Genomic DNA, 26,935 nt, shown 5'->3' with positions numbered 1-26,935 from the left:
ATGTGTTTTAACTTATGGCCCAGGTTAAAAGCAGTGCACTATATAGGGAATAGGGTGTCATTGGAGACGCAGACTTGAGTTCTAACTGTTTGTTTCCAGAGAGCAGAGGCAGAAGGAGTCCTGCACTAAGTCGGCGCCAGTCAACAGTTTCCCCAAAGACCGGGACTACAGACGGGAGGCCATGCAGCAGGCTACAGCACTCACTGGCTTTACTGCTGCTAGTAAGTTATACAACTACATACTGACTTTACTGCTGCTAGTAAGTCATACAACTACATACTGGCTTTACTGCTGCTAGTGAGTCGTACAACTACATACTGGCTTTACTGCTGCTAGTGAGTCGTACAACTACATACTGGCTTTACTGCTGCTAGTGAGTCGTACAACTACATACTGGCTTTACTGCTGCTAGTGAGTCGTACAACTACATACTGACTTTACTGCTGCTAGTGAGTCGTACAACTACATACTGACTTTACTGCTGCTAGTGAGTCGTACAACTACATACTGGCTTTACTGCTGCTAGTGAGTCGTACATCTAAATACTGGCTTTACTGCTGCTAGTGAGTCGTACAACTACATACTGGCTTTACTGCTGCTAGTGAGTCGTACAACTACATACTGGCTTTACTGCTGCTAGTGAGTCGTACAACTACATACTGGCTTTACTGCTGCTAGTGAGTCGTACAACTACATACCGGCTTTACTGCTGCTAGTGAGTCGTACAACTACATACCGGCTTTACTGCTGCTAGTGAGTCGTACATCTAAATACTGGCTTTACTGCTGCTAGTGAGTCGTACATCTAAATACTGGCTTTACTGCTGCTAGTGAGTCGTACAACTACATACCGGCTTTACTGCTGCTAGTGAGTCGTACATCTACATACCGGCTTTACTGCTGCTAGTGAGTCGTACATCTAAATACTGGCTTTACTGCTGCTAGTGAGTCGTACATCTAAATACTGGCTTTACTGCTGCTAGTGAGTCGTACAACTAAATACTGGCTTTACTGCTGCTAGTGAGTCGTACAACTACATACCGGCTTTACTGCTGCTAGTGAGTCGTACATCTACATACCGGCTTTACTGCTGCTAGTGAGTCGTACATCTAAATACTGGCTTTACTGCTGCTAGTGAGTCGTACATCTAAATACTGGCTTTACTGCTGCTAGTGAGTCGTACATCTAAATACTGGCTTTACTGCTGCTAGTGAGTCGTACAACTACATACTGGCTTTACTGCTGCTAGTGAGTCTTTTTTTTTTACCATGTCTCCCATTGAGGTCAAAATACCTTTTACAAGGAAGACCTGGCCAAATTGCTAGAAACATGCAATTTTACTTTTTTGTGCAATAATGGTTGCTGAATGTTCTTATCAGTCATGGATAATGAGACTTATTGTGGCCGTGCCGTCTACGTATGATTCAATTAATACTGCATCTGTGAGTCAAGGTCATGTTTTGAACGTGTGCCTCTGGGAGGAGGCTGTGTTGAGTTCTAAAATGTCTGATGAAATCTGTGGGCTGCTTGTCTTCAAAAACCACTGTCTTGTTCTCAGGCCTTCCATTATCTCAGTGAAACAGTAGCCTCTTAGGGGATAGACTGCTAGAGCGGTGGTAGTGGTTCATGTTGGTGAGCGTGCCGTGCTGTACAGCCAGTCAGTGGAGACGGGGGGGGGACATGGGCCGTCATAGAGACCTGATTGATGTCTTCTGGCAAACACAGAAAGACTGACTGCACTGTCACCGTCCGGGAGAGAGAGAGAGCAACGGAGGGGGAAAGAGAGCGGGACTTACTGCACCGTCCAGAGCAGAGTAGAGCTCTCCCCTCCTGTCAAACAGCCAGAACACAGCGGTGGTGCACAGTGCTCTGTCTCCCCTACCAGACCTGGCATCTGGGCTGAAACGGTATTTGCAAGATTTATTTGGACTCAGGTTTGTCATGCGTGTTCACTATGCCAAGGTCACTGGTTTGTGGTTGGTTCATAAGTGGTACAGCTTAAACAAAGGGAAGAACAGTATCAAGTTTGTTCTTTCGGAGGAACTACTCTTTGGAAGCTAAAAATGTTGAGGGCCGGCTGGGGGGGAGCTCTCAGGGGGAGATTCGGCTTACTAAGTTAGCGCCTTATACAGTCCACATGCCTACTCTCAAATAAGCCAACAGCCAGGTTCTAATCAGACTTCACAAGCCTGTTGATTTGAGATGGTTTGAATAATTTGGCATATTTATCCAAGAGAGAACTTCTGTGTGTCTGTCAGTGACTCGACATACCCACTTGCTGACTTATGATTAGAAAATGAGATTCCGCCAATTTTAACAGGCATTTTCCCCTGGAGCGAATCCCGTCTTTAACAAACGCATCTGCTGCCCAGTAGGGATGTGATATAAGTATCGCATAATTTTTTCCCATGGCAACAATGAAAACATGAAACAGACAAAACTCTTTGATCCTTTAAAAGCCCGCTGTATATAAAATGTGTGCTATAGCTAGGAAAATATGTTAATGTGAGTCTTGATGACAACTTGTTTGTTTCTGACATTATGGCTGTTTTCCTAAAGAAGTCAAAGCCTCTTTGTGTATAGTTTCCTTGCCATGATACTAATGAGTATCGCAATACTGCTATCGTCCCGCTTCTATTGTTTAATAGGCTAAGCTTTCCTATCGGCTTCTTGATTTCCATTGAACATTTCCTACACACTTGCAAAAATCATCTTGAAGAATCGGTAGTGCTGAGCGATTTAATGCTATTTTGACATTAAATGCATAATGTTTGTTGAATGCTGTAACAACACAGAATAAACCATTAATTATAGTCCCGTGATGGTAGTAACTGCCCATTACCGCTCATCACTTAAGTCATTTATTCACTTTAATCAACTATTTCAGTCTATATTTTTGTTTTATTTGATGACTGTTTATTTCCAAGTTCTCATCTCTATAGAGCTGTTGTCTGACAAAATCCCTATTTTGTAGTTCTTCAAAGTAAATAAGGCTTACATGCATGACTGCTGAACCTCCAGCTATCAATCACTTAGATCATGTATTGTTTCATGTAGAGAGACATCGTGAAGCAACAGCTGCTTTCTATCACCTCACGATGTGCGTTCTTCTCCCTTCAATAGCAGGCGTAAAATAAACACAGATCGGACAAATAGATGCGCAATGGATTATGGTCATTCTAGTTAATTACCACGGTTAATGCGAGAATGTAGAATATTCACCTGTTGGAAACTACAACTCCCTACTACATTGCATAATTCCGGTTGGATTTGATTCATCTCTAGAGAAACGGTGAGATGTGCACATTGAGCTCACAGAAGGAAAAAATGAACTAAATGAACTTCTAATAATTGAACCGATACCTGTCAAAATTGCTCAGCACTAAATCAGTTGAGTGCTTTTAACATGTGAGATCTCCTCCCTCCCACAGAGTCAGCCCAGGTGGAGAAGCAGCCAGCGTCGGTGTTTTCACAGTCGTCCTCCTCAGGCTCGGTCCTGAACCCCACGTCGGGTACCCCCCTGTTCCTCCTCAGCCCCCAACACGGTGCCGGTGTCCCCGGCCCTGCAGTCCCACACCCATACCCCCCTTCTCCAGGACCCCTCCCTGCTCAGACAGCTCCTCCCAGCACTTCAGACCGCCTTGCAGCTCAACAACGCCAGCGTCGACATGGCCAAGATCAACGAGGGTGAGAGAGGGGAGAGACTCATGTGCACGGAGTCTTATCTGTGAGGGCTACTATGGTGAATGTTTTCGCGGACAGCAAGGGAAGCTAGGTTATAGAGGGAGTAGGTGAGAGACACAGAGAATATTGCTGAATATTTAGGAGCAGCAAGTGATACTTGAAGGTTTTGTTTTTGCTCATGATGGTGGAGACAGTGGTCTTTCAGCCTTGTGCCCATGTTTCTCTAGCTGCCCTTTGTCTGAGTACTGAAACTCACAGATAATAGGCAGATATGTGGACCTGACTAGCAGGTTATTAAGGCTTTATAAAAAAAAATGTCATGCAAAGGGAATCACAGAATCCAGACATTAAAATGGAATTCAACATTAGTAGGGAATCAGCTAAATATCTAGTAAGTTAATTAATTTGCCCAAGTTTATCAGAAGACATGAATAGAATGCATCAGTGATTCGTATTTCCTGCAACTTTCTGCAGAAGCAATGGGAATTTCCCGTGTGTCCGGTGTGCGCGCTTCTACCATTTTGTGTCGCTTTTAGCGTTGATTCTAATGAAGTCTTACTAAGTCTTCTAGTAGATAGAAAGGCTTTCTCCAAAATGTTATGTTAACTACCAGGTAGCCTATGCTTCCAGCGCCCCACCCCCTCAATTTCTCATCATCAGACTGAGTTTGTACTTCAGTTGCACTCTACTCGGACGAGAATTCACGAATTGGCATTCTTCTAAAAGACAGTGCTCTGACTGATGTGCAGCTACTTTTCTCAGTGCAGCCTAATTGTCTCCAGTAAAATACAAGATTAACTTCAAGTAAAACTTTAGGAAATGTAGCTTGTTATACATTCTATGATAAACATTAGAAATACACTACATGACCAACAGTATGTAGACACCTGCTCGTCAAACATCTCATTCCAAAATCATGGGCATTAATATAGAGTTGGTCCCCCCTTTACTGCTAGAACAGCCTTGATTATTCTGGAAAGGCTTGCAGCTAGATGTTGGAATATTGCTGCTTCCATTCAGCATCAAGCATTAGTGAGGTCGGACACTGATGTTGGGCGATGAGGACTGACTCGCAGTTGGCTTCATCCCAAAGGTGTTTGATGGGGTTGAGGTCAGGGCTCTATGCAGGCCAGTCAAGTTCTTCCACATCGATCTCGACAAACCATTTCTGTATGGACCTCGCTTTGTGCATGGGGGCATTGTCATGCTGAAACAGGAAAGGCCCAAACTGTTGCCACAAAGTTGGAAGCACAGAATCGTCTAGAATGTCATTGTATGCTGTAGCGGTAACATTTCCCTTCACTGGAACTAAGGGGCCCAGCCCGAACCTTGAAAAACAGCCCCAGACCATTATTCTTCCTCCACCAAACAGTTGGCTCTATGCATTGGGATAGGTAGCATTCTCCTGGCATCCACCAAACCCAGATTCGTCCGTTGGACTGCCAGATGGTGAAGCATGGAGCAGTGTTTCCACTGCTCCAGAGTCCAATGACGGCGAGCTTTACGCCACTCCAGCCAACACTTGGCATTGCACATTGTGATCTTAAGCTTGTGTGCGGCTGCTCGGCCATGGAAACCCATTTCATGAAGCTCCTGTCGAACCGTTCTTGTGCTGACGTTGCTTCCAGAGATAGTTTGGAAGTCAGTAGTGAGTGTTGCAACCGAGGAGAACTGATTATTACTAGCTTCAGCGCTCCCCTTCTGTGAGCTTCTGTGGCCTACCACTACGCCACTGAGCTCTTCAAAAAGGCCATTCTACTACCAATGTTTGTCTGGAGATTGCATGGCTGCGTGCTCAATAAGCTGAAATAAGCGAATCCACTAATTTGAGAGGGTGTCCACGTACTTTTTTATATAGAGTATGATGGTGATGCATCGTTTATGAAAGACCTTGCTTTTCCATTTGTAAGCTAATTTACTTTGGCTGTTAGCCAAATAGCGTTGCACTTCTGTCATCTGCTTAATGTATTTTTTTGTGAAGGAAAACTAGTTGCACACCTCTGATCACTCTATTGAAGCAAAAAACAGCCCCATTGATTTTCAATATGAAACGCTGGTGAAATGGTTTAACGCAGATTTTTTTGATCTGCGTTTTGAAAATGCGGATATCTGAACTCCGACACGACACATGGCTGACCTGGCAGAATGATATCATGATTATTTGCATCAGTCCAGTAGGTATTTGTTTAGCAAACTCTTATCGCATGTGTGCTACAAAAACACTGCTTCTCTCCTACCCTTGTCCTTCCACCTCTTTTCTCTCTTTGTTTGTCCCCTCTTTCTCTCCTCTCTCTTTCTCCTTCTGCCTGTTCTCTTTCATCTCTTTTGGTGTTCTGGTATTGCTTAGGGCTGGGAATGGCTAGGGACCTCACAATATTTTGGTGCCGATAAGATATGTATTGTGATTCTAACAATATTTTTATTTTTTATTTCACCTTTATTTAACCAGGTAGGCTAGTTGAGAACAAGTTCTCATTTGCAACTGCGACCTGGCCAAGATAAAGCATAGCAGTGTGAACAGACAACACAGAGTTACACATGGAGTAAACAATTAACAAGTCAATAACACAGTAGAAAAAAGGGGGAGTCTATATACAATGTGTTCAAAAGGCATGAGGAGGTAGGCGAATAATTACAATTTTGCAGATTAACACTGGAGTGATAAATGATCAGATGGTCATGTACAGGTAGAGATATTGGTGTGCAAAAGAGCAGAAAAGTAAATAAATAAAAACTGTATAAAAACAGTATGGGAATGAGGTAGGTGAAAATGGGTGGGCAATTTACCAATAGACTATGTACAGCTGCAGCGATCGGTTAGCTGCTCAGATAGCTGATGTTTGAAGTTGGTGAGGGAGATAAAGGTCTCCAACTTCAGCGATTTTTGCAGTTCGTTCCAGTCACAGACAGCAGAGTACTGGAAGGAAAGGCGGCCAAATTAGGTGTTGGCTTTAGGGATGGTCAGTGAGATACACCTGCTGGAGCGCGTGCTACGGGTGGGTGTTGCCATCGTGACCAGTGAACTGAGATAAGGCGGAGCTTTACCTAGCATGGACTTGTAGATGACCTGGAGCCAGTGGGTCTGGCGACGAATATGTAGCGAGGGCCAGCCGACTAGAGCATACAAGTCGCAGTGGTGGGTGGTATAAGGTGCTTTAGTGACAAAACGCATGGCACTGTGATAGACTGGGGGGCGGAGCTGTTGGCCGAGGTTGGAGTAGGACTTCACAGTGTCCCAGAACTTTTTGTAGTTGGAGCTACAGGATGCAAACTTCTGCCTGAAGAAGCTGGCCTTAGCTTTCCTGACTGACTGCGTGTATTGGTTCCTGACTTCCCTGAACAGTTGCATATCACGGGGACTATTCGATGCTATTGCAGTCCGCCACCGGATGATTTTGTGCTGGTCGAGGGCAGTCAGGTCTGGAGTGAACCAAGGGCTGTATCTGTTCTTGGTTCTGCATTTTTTTGAACGGAGCATGCTTATCTAAAATGGTGAGGAAATTACTTTTAAAGCATGACCAGACATCCTCAACTGACTGGATGAGGTCAATGTCCTTCCAGGATACCCGGGCCAGGTCGATTAGAAGAAAGGCCTGCTCACAGAAGTGTTTTTAGGGAGCGTTTGACAGTGATGAGGGGTGGTCGTTTGACTGCGGCTCTGTGGCGGATACAGGCAATGAGGCAGTGATCGCTGAGATCCTGGTTGAAGACAGCGGAGGTGAATTTGGAGGGCCAGTTGGTCAGGATGACATCTATGAGGGTGCCCTTGTTTACAGAGTTAGGGTTGTACCTGGTGGGTTCTTTGATGATTTGTGTGAGATTGAGGGCATCTAGCTTAGATTGTAGGACTGCCAGGGTGTTAAGCATATCCCAGTTTAGGTCACCTAACAGAACAAACTCTGAAGCTAGATGGGGGGCGATCAATTCACAAATGGTGTCCAGGGCACAGCTGGGAGCTGAGGGAGGTCAGTAGCAGGCGGCAACAGTGAGAGACTTATTTCTGGAGAGAGTAATTTTCAAAATTAGTAGTTCGAACTGTTTGGGTATGGACCTGGAAAGTATGACATTACTTTGCAGGCTATCTCTGCAGTAGACTGCAACTCCTCCCCCTTTGGCAGTTCTATCTTGACGGAAGATGTTATAGTTGGGTATGGAAATCTCTGAATTTTTGGTGGTCTTCCTGAGCCAGGATTCAGACACTGCAAGGACATCAGGGTTAGCAGAGTGTGCTAAAACAGTGAGTAAAACAAACTTAGGGAGGAGGCTTCTGATGTTGTCATGTATGAAACCAATGAAACCAGCTTTTTTGATCACAGAAGTCAACAAATGAGGGTGCCTGGGGACATGCAGGGCCTCGGTTTACCTCTACATCACCCGCGGAACAGAGAAGGAGTAGTATGAGGGTGCAACTAAAGGCTATTAAAACTGGTCGCCTAGAGCGTTGGGGACAGAGAATAAGAGGAGCAGGTTTCTGGGCATGGTAGAATATATTCAGGGCATAATGCGCAGACAGGGGTATGGTGGGGTGCGGGTACAGCGGAAGTAAGCCCAGGCACTGGGTGATGATGAGAGAGGTTGTATCTCTGGACATGCTGGTTGTAATGGGTGAGGTCACCGCATGTGTGGGAGGTGGGACAAAGGAGGTAACAGGGGTATGAAGAGTGGAACTAGGGGCTCCATTGTGAACTAAAACAATGATAACTAACCTGAACAACAGTATACAAGGCATATTGACATTTGAGAGAGACATACAGCGAGGCATACAGTAATCACAGGTGTTGAATAGGGAAAGCTAGCTAAAACAGTAGGTGAGGCTAATCAGCTAGCACAACAAACAGCAGGTAAAATGGCGTTGACTAGGCAACGGGGCCGACAGATAAAACAAACTAGCAGAATGGGGTACCGTGATTAATGGACAGTCCAGCGTGCATCAGCTATGTAGCCAAGAGATCAGTGTCCAGGGGGCAGCGGTGGATGGGCAGGGAAGCTGGACTGGCGAGTGTTATCCAGGTTTAAAAAACTAACAATGACTAAATAGCTTGTAGCTGGTTAGCGTCTGGAGGTTCTTGAGTGTGTTCTAAAAAATTCAAAAATAATAGCGATTCCGTATCACATTGGGTGAAGCAGGTTTCCGGAAGGTATAAACAAATTAAAAATCAAAAAGAGATAGAAAGTAAATATGGGTCCAGAGAGTGTTTGGGACGCGGCGATTCAGACGGTTAGCAGGCCTGTGCTAACAAGCTAACAGTTCGTAGGCCCGCGCTAGACAAGGTAGCAGTTAGCGGACCGGAGCTAGACAAGCTAGCGGTTAGCAGGCCGAATTAGCAAGCAGGGAGATAGCGAGGGCTAGAGAGTTAGCCTTAGGGGGACGTCGCGATGGGGTGAGTCTGTTTATTCCTCTTCATGTGGTGACATCGATAGACCGGTCGTGGGCCCGGGTATTGTAGCCCAGGAGTATGCTACAGGTGCTCTGGCCGGGCTAGCTTCCGGCTAAGTGGGTGGAAACGCTAGCCAGGGGTAATCATCCGGGGTTGCAGTTTAGCTAGATAACTAGTTGGAAAATTTTTCAGCTGGATCTTCACGTTTGCGGTGGGAATCCGGGGATGAAAAATAAATAGGTCCGTTATGCTCTGGTTAGAGTCGCGTTGTTCGAACTGGCGAGAGCTTTCCGGGCTAAAGGTTAGCTGATGACCGGTTAGCTGAAGACCGCTAGCATAGCTGGTGGTTAGCTGGCTAGCTTCAGTTGAGGGGTTCCGGTTCCGAAGTAAATATAAATACGTTAGGAAAAATAGCTACATTGAGTGAGGGGGGTTGCAGGAGAGTATTTGGGAGCTTAGGTTTAGCAAAATGTTTTTAAAGAGGTATGCGAAGAAAAATATGTAAAAAAACTAAAAACAAGCGATATATACAAGGGACAGGACGACTTACTGCTACGCCATCTTGGTATATGTATTTTTATTCAATGCTATGATTTTATTGCTGTTGGATATTCCGAGCATATTTCTCACCATATTGGCTGCAGAGACGGGAGGAGAGCCATGAGAAAATGTTTTGATCAGTCATGGAAATGCAAGTGCTGAAAACAATTTGGCTCCCTATTTAAAAAGGTGAAGAACAAGCAATGAAGGAAAAATGGTTTTGGTGCAGGTACAGCCAACTAGCGCAAGAATTATACAATATCGTCAACTTATAAATGATTTTTTACAAATATGTCCTATCACTAGTATTGCTACTACCAGGTCTCTCGGTTGGAGGCTGGCCCTGGCTCTGCCTGGCTTGTGAGGGGAAGGCCTACTTAAGTGCTCCAAATGTGCTCATCGGGGCCAACGTCACACAGCCGTAGCCCAATCCTGCTTCCGTATGCATCGATGAGTGGCCATGCAGAAAATAACATGTCTGTTTGGAGCGAGCGTTCTCAGTCTGTCTGACTGCTTTATGGTCCCTGAGTCAAAAGCAGAATGCAGTATCTTAGCGGAGCAGACCACTATACTGGCTCATCTTTCCACATTTCTGGGTTTTCACATTGGGAATTAGCCAGGTTACCAGGCACTGTTATGTCAATTGACCAAATTATTATTATTATTATTTTATTTTCTTTAACCTCTGCCTAGCCTGGAAGGTCCCATACTAAGCATTTTAAAATCTAACACGAGAACTGAATGAATATTCACTTAAATGTATTAGCATGACCTGGGATACAATATTAGTAGCGCAGACTGAAGGGTTATGTAAATGCTTGTGTTTCCTGTTTCTGCATTCTGGGGTTTTGCTATTGGGAAGTAGCCTGGTTACTAGGTGGCGTTGTCATCTCATTTGACAGACAGCGGTAGGTAGATCTATCTGTTGCATATCTGTCTCAAATTCTGAATCGAACAGGATCTGAATAAATATACATCAGACTGTATTGGAATAAGTGGTAAAGCTACTCAACCAACAAATGTTATGCTGCTGTAGTACCTTTGTGTAGCCACCGCTTCTTTTTTTTTCTCTAAACATCTTTGTGCCTACTACTAGCCACGTCCAAGAATGGAAGCTTTTCTCCCTCCCTGTACTTGAGTAGGCCAAAAGGACAAGGTGGACCAACACAAATGTTGTCTGTGTCCATTGAGTCACCTGCTGAGTGTCATTGAAAGGTGGCGATTTCAAAATGTGGAATTACCTTAAACTTGGGCCCTGGTCAAAAGTAGTGCCCTACGAAAGATGTTGGGTGCCGATTGGGACGCACAGAGAGACTGTGCGTCTCCAGAAGTGGGTCAGACGGTCTCTTTTCCTGCTGATGCTCTGCTCTCTTCCAGAGATTCCCTGCTTTCCCTTACTCAGCTCGGTCGGCACACCTAAACCTACAGAGAAATGACTGCTAAGGGGTCTTCCAGGAATCCGTTAAATCCAACATAATGGAGGCTTCCCATTAGTAAGCATCTATCAGTTGACCTGGAATCCAGACTGAACACTGCTCTGTGATAGAGGTTGACACGGGAACAGGACTCTTTAGGGTCCAGGATTCTGGCGTGAATGGGAGTGAAAGACTACCTCAGACGCCAACCTACGTCAGTCAGCTAAATGAGGATTCAGTCAACAGAGGAATTACAATGCGTTTCAGCCAAGAACCCATCACTAACCTTACGAACAAGGAAAGAGCAATGTTTTAGCTACATTTTGTTTATGGAGTTGTCTTTGACAAGGAAGGAACTGAGTACAGGGCTTGTAAGAAAATAAAAAAATAAAAAAAACTGCTGAATTTTAGTCAAATAGCTTACCAACCGAAGAGTGGGACAAGCGGCCTGAAGCAGCATAGCTGCACTACTCCATACAGCTTAAACACATAATTGGGCCTAATGGTAAACTAAACCCGTGCCATCTGAAGTGAAGAGTGAAATAAATATAGATTGACTTAGCCAGTAGCCTACTGCCGATCAGTTTTAAGAATATATATGTTGTAAATGTTCATATGTTCTCAGCTGTAGGCTACAGATTTCTGGGTGCTGTGGTCTCGGCTCTCGTCCTCCAGCCTTAATCTGTCTACATTTAGGTCATTTAGAATACGCTGTTATCCAGAGCAACTTAAGGCCAACAGTAAGTGCATTCAACTAAAGTAGGTAAGATGACCACATCAGTCACATGTGCATTACTGAAATGATTTCAGATGCTTCCTAAACAAACACAATAACCTACATATTTCTGCTCGCAAAAATGAGTGGGACTGATTTTTATCGGGAAGGGACAAGAAAGTTCCGGGGTTATAGAACTGTTGTGAGATCAGTACAGGGGGAAAAGGTGACGGGACAGGAATTAATTTTCACTCCCGTGTCATCCTCTACTCTTTTACTGTTTCACCGTTCTGATGCAGTTTTGTCATGAGAATGTTCAATCCGAATGATTATAACTAACAATCAATAGCTTTGACCAATTCCCGAGGTTTGTAAGACCAGGGGTATAATAATAATTAGGCAAAGTCGCAGCTTATGCAAAAGGTTAGTACAGTTTGTTCACGAGAATGTTCTAACATCAAAAATGCATACCCTGTCTTTACTAACAGTTTCTCACCTCCACAGGTGGAGACAGAATGTCCTGTAAGGAACACAGTAGTCCAGCTTCTCTGTCGATAGCTCCTCTTATCATTTGTTTCCCACTTGCACCCTGCTTACATACTAAAAAGGAAGAAAAGGTCCTTGTTCTAATTCTGACAACTACACACACCATCAGATTATAGTTTTATGATTCTAATCAATTTCATACAATTATATGGTTTCAGAGTGGAATTATTCATTCATCTTTAGACATATACATTATTTTATCAAGTTTGCACCTACTTCAAAAGAGACACTTGGAGCAGCTAGAGAACGGCTGTTCATTGCAGGTCCTGGAGGGCCGAGACACTTCTGGTTTTCATCATCCTCTCCAAATAAGGGACCAATTCATACCTGGGACACCAGGTGAGTGTGGTTAATTACCAGGTAGAAATAAAAACCAGAAGTGTTTCTGCCCTCCAGGACCGGAATTGAACATCCCTGAGCTAGAGAGGAGCCACTGTCACCACCAAATGCATTTGCGCCGTTGTTTACATTTTGTTGGTGGGCTAGCTCACTCTTTGGTGGTGTCCGCTGCACATTTTACAGTGTGTGGCTTTAAAGTGGGTCTGATCAGTATTGATTTAAAACGGGGATTATATTAGGGATTAGGGGGTGTGACGGCTCACCAAAACCACAGTTTGGTACATATTGCTGTTGTGTCAGAGTTGGTTTTCGGTACAGCAGGACAGTTATTTGCCGTTCACGATGTTCAGAATTTACAATGTTCCTGGCATTGTCTGTTGTGACCGGGTTGTTTTGTTGGGCCTCTGCAGTTTTCACTCTGGTGCTGCGTTTGTAACCATGTGGGAGGTGGGAATTTACCAGTTGGATTCATTGATGGGACTTACACTCATTGAGAAAGGCAGATTTGGATAATTGTCAAGGAGCTGTGTCAGCCATGCTACAAGTACAGCTATCATGCTTGTAAACAAATTATAGTTTATAGATGTTTTGTTGCATTTAACTGCCAAAAAGACAGTTTCCTTAGTAGGTCACCATGTGGGAGAGGTGGGTGTGTGCTAGTTTGGCACTAGTCATTTATCAGTTTCATGGCCGTTCAAGTGGATTTTTCCCAGTCGTACTTGGTAAATATCCACTTCCCACTTAGTTACGAACGCACCATGATACTGCCTATTTCAGTGCCAGATGCGCGTCTAGCACGGTACATCTCCCACTCCGGGATAATATGAATCGCTGTCACTTAAGTAACACAAGGTGCTATGGAAAATGAATTGAAAACTTTGGCTGTGGTTTGTTTATATGGAGCGGGTACTAACTGTTTGCTGAACAGGGTGTACGATTGAAGTTCGTAACGTGGCTCGAGCACATTCACGATGTGCTGAAACCACTAATGGAAACCCCCCTCTTCTCAACCACAGAGTATGTGCATATCCACGGCTATAAACCAAAGACTGTAAAAAAATAAATATGAACACAGCCCACATATCGCTCCTGTTATTTCTTTGGCCCAGTCAGAATCCACTGCCAAGAGCTGCTTGAATGGGGAGACGACTGTTTTCTTTCTTTGTGTTTCTGTCTTGCTCCGGTATACGGAGGGTGGGAGTGTGTGAATGTCAACATATTTGAGGTGTTGGCAGCTGCATAGGCTATTCTCGTTGAGTGCGGCGACATACTGTTAACGTTTTATCCACTACTCTGTCCATCGCTGTTGGAAGCTAACATTTTCCCAAACTGGAGATTTTAAACAATGATGAGGAATCCTCCTAGTTTATTGAACTCGCCATCGAACAGAACTTTTTCCCGTTTGCGCCTCACAAAAGGACGTTTTGAAATGCGTTAATTATATATTACGATTTATTCAGTGAGGACCGAACCAAGTTCCCTGCACCAAACTGTTCGGTAGGAATACATGTACCGGTACACCCCTAATTAGGGATCATCTGTTGTGCTTTTAGATGATCTTTCCTCACTATTTTCTCTCTCCCTAGTCCTCAAAGCTGCGGTCACTCAAGCGTCGTTACAGTCGTTGCTTCATAAGATCCTCATGGCCGGCCCGTCGGCCTTCAACATCACCACTCTTCTCTCCCAAGCAGCCCAGCTCTCCAACCAAGGTAGGACTTCTTCAGCCACACTGTTTTGCTTTGCTGCCGCGGTTGTTTTTTTTACATCCAAAATTGCCAACTTTCCTCCAACTTGCCACTTGATTTTAGTATTAAAAAGTCTGTCTAAACCAGAATAGGAATGGTGGTCAAATGTGTAAGCATATCCATGCCCTCTCCCTCAAACCGCATCGATGCGTGTTTTTAGCATCTCATGTCAGTGGTTGATTTTTGTATGATTTTGCGTCAGTCTTCTTTTTGCACTGTTACACTCTGCAAAGAAGACACTGTTTTAATCTACAATTCTGTTATAGTTAGTCCCTAACATTACTTTGAGTTGCTTTTGCCACCTGCTTACAAAATGCAGCTTTGTCGTGTAAATGGTTTTTACTAAATCATTCTCCAACCTCTCTGTTAACACCAACAGCCCAGCAGTCGAACCAGTCCCCCATGTCCTTGACATCAGACGCCTCCTCTCCCCGCTCCTACGTGTCTCCCAGGATCAGCACGCCTCAGACCAACGCTGGTCACCACAAAGCCCTGCTCAGCACGCCGCCTGTCACCTCACAAACCAAGGTACTGTCTACTCTACCCCCCCAGCCTAAGCTAGGGCCTCTTTACCCCACTGTCCCCCTGAGTGGCATGGTAGTGTTTTTGTTGACTACATAACCCAGCTGGTCTGGGACGAGGAGTATTTACTCTTGGTGTTTCACAGTATCATGACCAGCTGTTCTAAGACCTACCTTGGTTGTTCAGCATTTATTACTTCTGTAGGGGTGTGTTTCTCTTTCAGATTTGTGTTTTTGTCAGTGTAATAAGCGTGTCATTGTTGAGGAACGTGTGCTGTGACAGCACTTGAGCAAGCAGCTCTTGTTTTCCGTTGTGTCTGTGTCTGGCAGTGTGTCTGCATCTTAGTCTTTAATAATGAATGTTTATCTCACTAGAGCTATTCTTATCTGGCCTCGGCTGTCTGGCTGTTGCTGGCTGGCGGTGTGTCGCTCGCTGTCTGGCGGTGTGTTGCTCGCTGTCTGGCGGTGTGTCGCTCGCTGGCTGGCGGTGTGTCGCTCGCTGGCTGGCGGTGTGTCGCTCGCTGGCTGGCGGTGTGTCGCTCGCTGGCTGGCGGTGTGTCGCTCGCTGGCTGGCGGTGTGTCGCTCGCTGGCTGGCGGTGTGTCGCTCGCTGGCTGGCGGTGTGTCGCTGGCTGGCTGGCGGTGTGTCGCTCGCTGGCTGGCGGTGTGTCGCTGGCTGGCTGGCGGTGTGTCGCTGGCTGGCTGGCGGTGTGTCGCTGGCTGGCTGGCGGTGTGTCGCTGGCTGGCTGGCGGTGTGTCGCTGGCTGGCTGGCGGTGTGTCGCTGGCTGGCTGGCGGTGTGTCGCTGGCTGGCTGGCGGTGTGTCGCTGGCTGGCTGGCGGTGTGTCGCTGGCTGGCTGGCGGTGTGTCGCTGGCGGTGTGTCGCTGGCGGTGTGTCGCTGGCGGTGTGTCGCTGGCGGTGTGTCGCTGGCTGGCTGGCGGTGTGTCGCTGGCGGTGTGTCGCTGGCTGGCTGGCTGGCGGTGTGTCGCTCGTTCGTTGGCTGGCTGGCTGGCTGGCGGTGTGTCGCTCGTTCGTTGGCTGGCTGGCTGGCGGTGTGTCGCTGGCTGGCGGTGTGTCGCTGGCGGTGTGTCGCTGGCTGGCTGGCGGTGTGTCGCTCGTTCGTTGGCTGGCTGGCTGGCGGTGTGTCGCTCGTTCGTTGGCTGGCTGGCTGGCGGTGTGTCGCTCGTTCGTTGGCTGGCGGTGTGTCGCCGGCTGGCTGGCGGTGTGTCGCCGGCTGGCTGGCGGTGTGTCGCCGGCTGGCTGGCGGTGTGTCGCCGGCTGGCTGGCGGTGTGTCGCCGGCTGGCTGGCGGTGTGTCGCCGGCTGGCTGGCGGTGTGTCGCCGGCTGGCTGGCGGTGTGTCGCTCGTTCGTTGGCTGGCTGGCTGGCTGGCTGACGGTGTGTCGCTCGTTCGTTGGCTGGCTGGCTGGCTGGCTGGCTGGCGGTGTGTCGCTCGCTGGCTGGCTGGCGGTGTCGTTGGTGGTCTGTGTCGGTCGTTGGTGTCTGTCTCTGTGTGGTCCAGGTGAACGTCCGTGGTTCTGGAGTTTCCTCTCAATCTTCTCCCCTCTGTCTCTGTGTGGTCCAGGTGAGCAACACGCCAGTTGTGAAGCAGCAGGGATCAGCCCCCCAGCCCTCCCCCCAGCAGCCCCTCCCCAGCGACAAACTGCACGGACACGACATCGCCGCCTCCCCAAGGACCCTCCAGCGCCAAGGGTTAGCCCACATTTACATTTTAGTCATTAGCTCTTTGTGACATTGTGTTGAATATGTTTGTTTTTTAAATGTTTTCAGTGTGAAAAATCTATAAAAAATGCAATTGGAATTTAGCAATGTTCTAATCTTGAGCGATTTACAATTGGTGTTTTCAACTAAAGGAGGTAAAACAACCATTTATCATTGCTACAAAGAGTCTTCAAGAAGCTCGTGTTCATTTCAGACTGATGTGAAGAGAAAGCAGAGAACCTCAAGGGGTGACGTACAATGCCACGATCATGCCTTGTAAAACACTGTTTACACATTATTTCAATATGTAGTGTTGAGGTGCCACCTGCTGGTGGGTTAATGGGCAACAAGTCTTTGATAAATCATTGCGAAGACCCTATTGCAGGGTTCCCAAACTGGTGGACCGTGGGCCATATATTTGCCCCCAAAATTAATTCTGAATATTTTTGTTCATTAAAGAAAATATATATATATAATATATTGGACCTGAGATGCAATGTCCCAAGAAGGAAGTGACCCTACCTAAATAATGCAAAAGTAAAATTGTATCTTCATTCATGAGGAGAGCGAATGCAGGAGACAGTCCTCTAATAAAGCAGGCAGTGGACCATTTTTTTTAGGTGCTGAAATGTAAAGCTGCAACCGCAGCGCAATCAATAGGAGGTGAACAATACCTGCTGCAGAAAATATAGATAACTTGTTACGCAAGTGGTGCCAAGCAACAGATGGAGGAAAAACTACCCCAGTCGAGTAATTCACTTCCACAATAATCTTCATTTTAATTTGACTTTACAAACAACAAGAGGGCTTAATTGGAGTGTTATTTCCTCCGAGCCAAGGCCCATATAAAATAACTTGGCCTACCTCAGCCAGTTGTGGCTGAACAGCATCTTTCACAAGAAAAGAAAAATGGCCAATGGGATTTTTATAGCCTTTATTAGGCATACTTACAATTGCAACTGGCAAACAAGGTAGCATCCTACATAAAACAATCATTTAAGAAAGAAAAGTGGTTTTGTAATGTCTGGATGTCTGTATCGGGAGATTCGGGATAACCTGCTCCTGTAACCACAAACAGAAAATAGTGTCAGCATGAGACCTGAAATAGCCATGGATAAGCACATAATGAATAATGTTGGTAGCCTATATCATTATTTATTAAATACTGAGTTACTTAATGGGAGAAGTTGCATTTCCCCCGGACACGATCTTGTGGATGTCTGTTGAGAGGGATGTGATTTTGATGTGCAGGCAGTCCTTGATTGACTTATGTGAAAGCCAGTTCCTGTTGTGAGTCTTGATTGTGTTCATAGAAGTTCTACACTTGCATTGCTTGCTGTTTGGGGGTTTTAGGCTGGGTTTCTGTACAGTACTTTGTGAAATCAGCTGATATAACAAGGGCTTTATAGATGCATTTGATTGATAAATTTGATAGAGGAAAAGGAGGACTCGCCGATGTAAGTCGAACCAAACATTGTCTTTATTGTGCTATGTTTCTCTGAGCATGCCAGGACTCAGCACTCCTGAGCGCATCCCTGATTTGTCTCGATGTTTGGAATTCAATCAGCTCAGTTTGAATTGCGGCCTCATTCAGCGAGGCTATCGTTTCCTTGCCCCCTGGCACCTCTGTCTGTCATTTCTTCAGTGTGCTGAGGCGCAGTAGCCTTCCAGAGGACAAGTCCAAATTGAAAACTCAAGCTTTCTGGTAAAGGCCTCAAGTTTTTCCACTATGTCGTCGACTGTTTAAGTGGTAGAATATGTCAGCCAAACCAGCTACATTCAATTTCCAGAATACGAAGATGGTCAGTTGCTGTCATCATTTAGCTTTTTTGGACAAAAAAAAGCGTTGTTGTGAAGCAGGAGATCATCGTGGGTGGCCTTCTCTGATTCTGTCACAAGCTTGCGGAAAAGACAGTGTTGTGTGCTTGATGTCCCCCTGACAAAGTTGATTATTTATCATGGCTTTGTCCATTACACCTTTTAGCTCAGTGTTTAGTCTGACACACAGCACACTCTGATGGGTGAGACAATGCAAGCCATTCATTTGTGGGGAGATTTCCTTCAACCTGCTGAACAGGCCCATGTGTCTGCCCACCATAGCAGGAGCCCCGTCGGAGACCACAAAGTTTTCTAATGACAGGCCATGCTGCGTAAACAATAGTTCCAGCTTTGTGAATAGGATGTCCCCAGTGGTGTGCCTGTCGAGGGGAATCAGTGCCAGTAGCTCTTCTTTAAAGTCATTTCCATGAAAATAACAGCCAAATACACGACTGTACTACATCGGTTTTGTCAGTACTCTCATCAATAGCCAGGGGAAAATGCTCAGCCTTTACTGGGCCTCTCCAGAACAATCCTATGCACATCATCCACCAGAGCATGGACACTGTGTCTGGCTGTTGACGCAGACAGGGGTACCTGTTTGACAGACGCAATTATGCAATCTACAGACTTGTCTGTAGCCAATTCCTCAAACTGTCACCATGCACTTTTTAAATAGCTCCGTGTCTGTGAAGGGCATTTTGTGTTTGGTTAGAACCCAGGACGTCTAGGAAGGCTCTTGTGACCTTCTGTTCTTTTTGTCAGGCCACTTAGGAGGATTCTGCTGCCGTTTTTGTAGCTTGTAGTTAATGCTTCAATTTTTCTGCATCGGGCCTCTGTCTGGGGCGGGAAGGCCTCTTTGAAAGAACCATGCTTGGATTCATAATACTGTCTGAGATTGACTTCTTTGCAAACAGCGACCTTTTCATTGTAAGTAAGACACACCGGCTTCGTTTTGGAGAAAGATGGTAAGATGAATGCATATCTCTGTCCATTCTTCCCTGAAACTTAGATTTTCATTATCCACCTTTCTTTTGATACTTTTTGAGATCGACATGTTCTCTTGCTATAAAGCTAATTGTTCTGAACGACATTAACAAAAGTAGTGTGGACTACAGTAGGCTACGCAGACCTGTTTTTCCCCACCAATCAATGCACAGAGAAATAAACACAAAATAATAATTGAGTAGAGATATTGGTGATTTTATGAGTTTAAAACTTACGGCTTGAATCCCGCTAACGGGATCGATATGACAACAGCCAGTGAAAGTGCAGGGCACCAAATTCAAAACAGAAATCTCAAAATTAAAATTCCTCACATACAAGTATTTTACACCATTTTAAAGATAAACTTGTTGTTAATCCCACCACAGTGTCCGATTTCAAGAAGGCTTTACTCCGAAAGCACACCAAACAATTGTTAGGTCTGCACCTAGTCACAGAAAAACACAGCCATTTTTCCAGCCAAAGAGAGGAGTCACAAAAGGCAGTAATAAAGATTAATCACTAACCTTTGATCTTCATCAGATGACACTCATAGGACTTCATGTTACACAATACATGTATGTTTTGTTCAATAAGGTTCATATTTATATACAAAAATCTGAGTTTACATTGGCGCGTTATGCTTAGTAGTTCCAAAACATCCGGTGATTTTGCAGAGAGCCACCTCAATTTACAGAAATACTCATAATAAACATTGATAAAAGATACAACTATTATGCATGGAATTATAAATTAATGCAACCGCTGTATCAGATTTTTTAAAAGCACACCATACCATAATCTGAGTACAGTGCTCAGACAACAAATCAAGCGATACAGATATCCGCCATGTTGTGGAGTCAACAAAGTCAGAAATAGCATTATAAATATTAACTTACCTTTGATCTTCATCAGAATGCTGGGTGAAGACCATTTATGTCCAAATACCTCCTTTTTGTTTGCGTGTTTAGCCCAGTAATCCAAATGCTCAATGCGCGATCGCTTAGTTCAGACTAAAAGTCAGTTATATTACAGTTCGTAGAAACATGTCAAACGATGTATAGAATCAATCTTTATAATTTTTTAAATCATAATCTTCAACCATGTTCCAACTGGAGAATTCCTTAAGAAATGCAATGGAACTCGAGCTAACTGTCACATGAACGCGCGTGGTCAGTTCATGTCTCTCTGGCAGACCTCTGACTCAGTCCCCTCTCATTCCCCCCTCCTTTACAGTAGAAGCATCAAACAAGGTTCTGAAGACTGTTGAAGTGGAAGCCTTAGGAAGTGCAATTTGACCCCATAGACATGGTATATTTGATAGGCAATGAGTTGAAAAACTACAAACCTCAGATTTCCCACTTCTTGGTTGGATTTTTTTCTCAGGTTTTTGCCTGCCATGTGGGTTCTGTTATACTCAGACATCATTCAAACAGTTTAAGAAACTTCAGAGTGTTTTCTATCCAAATCTAATAATAATATGCATATATTAGCAACTGGGCCTGAGTAGGAGGCAGTTTACTCTGGGCACCTTATTCATCCAAGCTACTCAATACTGCCCCCAGCCATAACAAGTTAATCAGATCTAAATTATGTTATGATCACTGAATTTAGTATGTACTAATCAGATGTGTTAAACATTTAGTTCAATGTGTAGTCTAGGCCTATTTATTGTGCTAATATTATATGCTAATTATGTTCTGGCCCGCCGACTATTAACTCGGGGGGGATTGGCTCGAAGCCAAACCTAGTTGTCGAACCCTGCCCTATTGGATTGTACCATCGTTTAATTCTTTAGAATCTAAGCTGTTGGTGGGTGCTAAGATGACAAACAGAATTGTTTTAACCACTTGCTCCTACCTGGCACGCAGGCGTCCCATCTAGAGCTCTGGAAATGCAAATGCGCTACGCTAAATGCTAATAGTATTAGTTAAAACTCAAACGTTCATTAAAATACACATGCAGGGTATTGAATTAAAGCTACACTCGTTGTGAATCCAGGCAACAAGTCAGATTTTTAAAATGCTTTTCGGCGAAAGCATGAGAAGCTATTATCTGATAGCATGTAACACCACAAAAGACCCGCAGGGGACGTAAACAAAATAATTAGCATATTCGGCGCTACACAAACCGCACAATAAAATATAAAACATTCATTACCTTTGACCATCTTCTTTGTTTGCACTCCTAGATGTCCCATAATCACTATTGGGTCTTTTTTCCGATTAAATCGGTCCATATATAGCCTAGATATCGATCTATGAAGACTGTGTGATAAACGGAAAAAAATAGCGTTTCATAACGTAACGTCATTTTTTTAAATTCAAAAAGTCGACGATAAACTTTCACAAAACACTTCGAAATACTTTTGTAATGCAACTTTAGGTATTAGTACACCTTAATAAGCGATAAAATTCATCAGGAGGCGATGTCAATTCTATAGGTGTCTAACTAACTTGTGGGAAAGGTGGCATCCTATGACAGTGCCACGTTGAAATTCACTCAGTAAGGCTATTCTGCTGCCAATGTTTCTCTATGAAGATTGCATGGCTGTGTGCTCGATTTTATACACCTGTCAGCAATAGGTGTGGCTGAAATGGATGAATCCACAAATTGTAATGGTTGTTACTTTTGTGTATATATAGTGTATCGTATGTTAACTTTGAGCTGGATTGCCTGTTTTTGCAATTTAGTTTTTTTCCTTCTCCGTTCGTTACCGTATTTAGCTAGCAGTATCTGCAAGTTCGCTGTTACTTGTGCTAATTGTTTTAACCCTCTGGTAATAGATGCCCAATGGGCTTTTTTTTGTTGCCTTTATTGGTACCAACTTGTGTATTAAACCGGCAAAATAAGGGAAAGGGGGATACCTAGTCAATTGAATGCTTTCAACTGAAATGTATCCTCCGCATTTAACCCAACCCCTCTGAATCAGCTCGGGGGATTCGATCCAGCAACCTTTCGGTTACTGTCCCAACGCCGCCCCACTACCTTTGTACTTGTTGATCTTATTCTGTGGTGTTCCGTCTTGTCCGATTTGATCAGTTTCACCCTCTCCTACAGTCTCCTCTGTTACAACAACAAAGTTGGCGATCGTGTTATTACAACAGAATATAATTAACCCATAATATGCAGAATTGGACTGAACCCTCTCCTCTCGTTGCTCCTGTCATTCCACAGCAGTCAGAGGAGTCCATCCCCAGGTCCCAACCACGCCCCCCCCCCCAGCAGTAGCAGCAGCAGTGCCCCCACCACCACCTCCACACCCTCCAGCTCCTCCACCCGGCCAGCCTCCTGCTCCTTCACCCCAACCCTAGCGTCACACTTCAACGAGAATCTCATCAAGCATGTCCAGGGCTGGCCCGCCGACCACGCAGAGAAACAGGTAGGTTACGCATCCCAGGAATTGTATGTATTAGTTTGTTTTTATTTTAACAGGTTGTCCAACTTGATAAAATATCTGTTTTTCAAGGGAGATCAGTGAAGAGCTATATATAGATTTGATTTGGATACCTGATTCATGTCGTTATTCTGACGTGAAACTACATTCATTATGCGTTGGTCAGAGTCCTGGCTGTTGGTATTTGATTATGTCTTGTCATAACTTTACTGCTCTCTGCTTCGGCTATCCCAGGCGTCCAGGCTACGTGAGGAGGCCCACACCATGGGAAGCATCAACATGTCTGAAAATTGCACCGAGCTCAAAAATCTGAGATCCTTAGTTCGAGTCAGTGAAATTCAAGCGACATTGCGCGAGCAGAGGTAAGAATCCAGACCCTAATTTCCATGGTAACATCACAATATGTTAAATTATTATAAATATTTTATGTCAACTAATACATGTTTATTTTTTACTCTTTCCTCTAGGATATTATTTTTGAGACAACAAATTAAAGAACTTGAAAAGTTGAAGAATCAGAATTCCTTCATGGTCTGAGGACTTGACTTGGAAGAGAGGAAAGGGGGGAGAGACCCATTGCACATGGTTGGAAGAGAGCTCTTGGTTGGGAGAACCATTATGTGTTCTTGTTCTGTGCCCAGTCTTAACACTTTTGAGCTGCAGTTGGATTGGCTTTGGACCACTGGACTGGGCTTTGAGAGGGCTTGGTTAGGTAGAGAGAGTCTGAGTGGTTGATGGTTGTTGTGGAGGAGAAGAGCGGAGAGAAAGGTTAGACATGGCTTGCATCCCAAATGGCACCCTTTTCAATTTATACTGCGCTACTTTTGAACGGGGCCAACAGGACGCAATCATGGTTGGTTTTTGCGCCCTGGAGATGTAGATTTCTTGTAGATGTTATCCATGTTGTAAATATGTTTTGTAGATGACTGAAGCCATGGAAAGCCATGTTTATCAAAGCTTTTGACATCCAAACGAGTCAACGTTATGCCCGAGGAATCAACAGCTTCAGTTCATAGCCTTCATGTTAAACGCATCAGCCGGGTTATGTCCCAAATGGCACCCTATTCCTTATATAGTGCACACTATTCCCTATATAGTACACTACTTTTGACCGGAACCCTATGGGCCATGGTCGAAAGTAGTGCACTATATAGGGAATAGGGTGCCATTTCGGACAGAGGCACTCAGTCTGCAGACTTCAAGCTTTTTTGTTAATAGATCAGTGAACCATTGCCTTGAGCATGTCTGTGACCTATGACCTGCATGGAACTGGAAGTTAGCGTTATAATAACTGAAACATTAAAAAAATACCGTAACGCAAACAAAACAAACTCACGTTTTAATTTTCTAGTTTTCTCTGCTCTTGCATAATAATAATAATGCTCTATGGATGAAACCCAGTCATATTTGACGAATGTATTACCTTCGGGTGGAAGTATGAAGGTTACACAAACACTCAAATGGCACCCTTTTCCCTTTATATGCCAGTACTTTTGGCAAACGTAGTGCACTATATAGGGAATAGGGTGATGTTTGGGAGACAGGTACCCATCTCCACCATCCTCCTAAAAAGGTTAATCATGCCTGGTTACAATGGTTCAGAGATCTGTTTGTTCACAGCTCACAGTAGCCAAACCAGTGCCTGATGGTGTGATGGGGGAAAAAATTATGAAAGAGCACAGCAATGTTGTGATGTTTTTTACATCAAGGTTAATTCCCGAGTCTAGTCCCTCCCTAAACCCTGCCCCTGGCCACACCCATTACCTGCCGAAGCCCAACCCACCTGGTCTAGCTCTTCTGAGGAGCCGCCGAGCAGTTATCTTTCTAAAACCCTCCTGTTGGTTTTTTCTTTCTCAAACTTTCCAGCTAAGTTATTTTTGTATTTTTTGGGGGTAGAACTGTACTTTAATTAAATGTGAGGTGGCACCATCTCGGTTCAACGAAGAGTTCATTCCTATGTACATTTGATAAGGTAATAATGGAGTTTAAGAAGAGGTTTTAACAAGTTTAAAAAGTTGCAGTGATTACTAGTATGTCAGAATGTTATAAATTATTGCTAAACATTTTCCTTTTCACCCTGTTGTGAATGAGAGCTATTAAAGAAGTGGTTTGGGGGGCACTACCGAGGCAAGGTGTGGGGTGTGTCTGAAATGGCACCGGATTACATTTTGTACTGCACTACCTTTGACCAGGGCCCATAAGCACAACTAAAATGGAGAAGACAGCGATGTCATCATTTTCAAGATTCTTCGGCAGGTCCACTGGGAGACAAATGGAGCGCCCAGTGAACTTACCTGAATGACGCAATTGGAGCGCTTGGCATGTTCTTTGTTATGACATTGTCTCAGTCTTCTCTTTTAGTCTTCCTGCCCATAGGGACTGGTCAAAATGTAGTGTACTATATAGGGAATAGGGTACCATTAGGGACGTAGGCATGGACATTATGATCGCTACCCCACACACCATGGTCAGAGGTCGGGCAGGGCAATTAAAGCCAGGTCACACGGTCAAATGTGAAATGTACGTATTGTAATAAACATGCTAAACTCAAGCGAGCACTGGTTATTTTATTGGAGTTTTCTGTTAGGTTTTTACATTGTATTATTACTATTATAACGCTAGTAGTGCCTTGTTGAAAGTCTTAAGTCTCACAGCCTCTGACATGGAAATAAATGTACCAAGTTTGTTTTCGGTTTGATCAGTAACAAAGATATTCAATAAGCATGTCATGCATCAATCTACATAGGGTTGTTTTGGCACTCCAACCCAGCATTGCATCTTTGTATATGTTGTGTTTGTTCCCCTGTTCACTCTGAGTCAGAGCGGGAACAGTGTTTCTATCCCAAATAGCACCCTATTCCCTATGTAGTGCACTACTTTTGCCCGGGGTCCATCGGACTCTTGTCAAAAGTAGTGCACTATATAGGGTATCTGGTGCCATTTGGGAACCATATGTGTCCTCAGCTGTGACATGTTTTTCTCCACTGTTCTATTATTCTAGTGAGTCTGTGATTTGAGCTGCACCAACACATTCAGTAAATATGACCACATTGCTTTGTATATTGTTTTCCTCTGAGTATATTGAATAAAATAAATAAAATATGCCTCTATAGGACCAAGATGTCTCTGTTTTGCACTTTGAATTCAGTTTTGGTTAAAGTGCTTTGTGCTGATCTTGCCTGAGTGTCAGTCTGTGCTACCATGTTTACTCATTGTCATGTCAAGACATGTTTGTATACAACATAAGTGAATGCCACACAACTAGAGATTATTTGAACCCTTGCAACAAAGACCCATATGAGCATTTTTGGATTATAACGTATTTTGTTTCGTAACGCATATAGCGGTTCTTGTCATTGTGGCTGTTCGAATAGTCCTTTAATGTTGATGTGAATATGTGGACTGCTGCCATTAGGAAGCTGGCAATGCCTGCCAGTCCTCCCGGTCCCCCCTCCCCACTCATGCTTATCTTCTAGTTGTCCTGCTTTACCCAATCATACTCTCCATTTAATATTCCTGTTTTCCTTCCCTTTACCCAGTTCCTACTCTAGATTTCTCTCCTCTGCAGGACAAGGAACCCTCTTAAAATCAGTAGGTCTACTGTGAAGGGCTCCAGTTAATGTCACTGAATACAAGGAGCATGGCGACTGCAAAGGCATAGTTGAAAGGAGGTATATATATAATTGTACCCCCTTTTTTCTTCCCAATTTCGTGGTATCCAATTGTCTTGTCGCTACAACTCCTGTACGGACTCGAGAGAGACGAAGGTCGAGTGCCAAGCATCCTCCGAAACCCAACCAAGCCGCACTGCTTCATAACACAGCGCGCATCCAGCGTGTCAGAGGAAACACCGTGCACATAGCGACCTGGTCAGCGTGCACTGCGCCCCGCCCGCCAAAGGAGTCGCTAGTGCGCAATGAGACAAGGATATCCCTACCGGCCTAACCCGGGCGACGCTAGGCCAATTGTGCGTCGCCCCTTGGACCTCCCAGCGCTGCGATGCCTTCGACCACTGCGCCACCCGGGAGGGCCCACAAGTTATATTTTACATTGCACAGAACACACACCACACCAAAATGTTTCACACATGAAACCAAAGGAATCCCAAGTAGATTTGAACCTTGAGTTTGTCTTG

At 44.6% G+C, this 26,935-nt stretch overlaps 1 protein-coding gene across 1 annotated transcript in view; it reads left to right on the top strand.

The window, feature by feature from the left end:
• LOC123991138 (WW domain-containing adapter protein with coiled-coil-like) overlaps positions 1-25,921 on the top strand; it is a 47,806-nt gene extending 21,885 nt beyond the window's left edge. The window contains 9 exon segments of the mRNA XM_046292384.1: positions 100-221; positions 3,431-3,510; positions 3,512-3,686; positions 14,203-14,325; positions 14,741-14,889; positions 16,465-16,592; positions 22,581-22,785; positions 23,035-23,162; positions 23,268-25,921. Of these exon segments, the coding sequence (XP_046148340.1) occupies positions 100-221; positions 3,431-3,510; positions 3,512-3,686; positions 14,203-14,325; positions 14,741-14,889; positions 16,465-16,592; positions 22,581-22,785; positions 23,035-23,162; positions 23,268-23,337 (1,180 nt within the window). The 3' untranslated portion in view covers positions 23,338-25,921.
• Positions 25,922-26,935: the final 1,014 nt, after the last annotated feature.

Source organism: Oncorhynchus gorbuscha, linkage group LG12 (genome assembly GCF_021184085.1).
Source record: "Oncorhynchus gorbuscha isolate QuinsamMale2020 ecotype Even-year linkage group LG12, OgorEven_v1.0, whole genome shotgun sequence".
NCBI classification, from domain to species: domain Eukaryota; kingdom Metazoa; phylum Chordata; class Actinopteri; order Salmoniformes; family Salmonidae; genus Oncorhynchus; species Oncorhynchus gorbuscha.
Note: the sequence above shows the minus strand (reverse complement) of the source record. Positions and strands in the feature narration are given on the sequence as shown.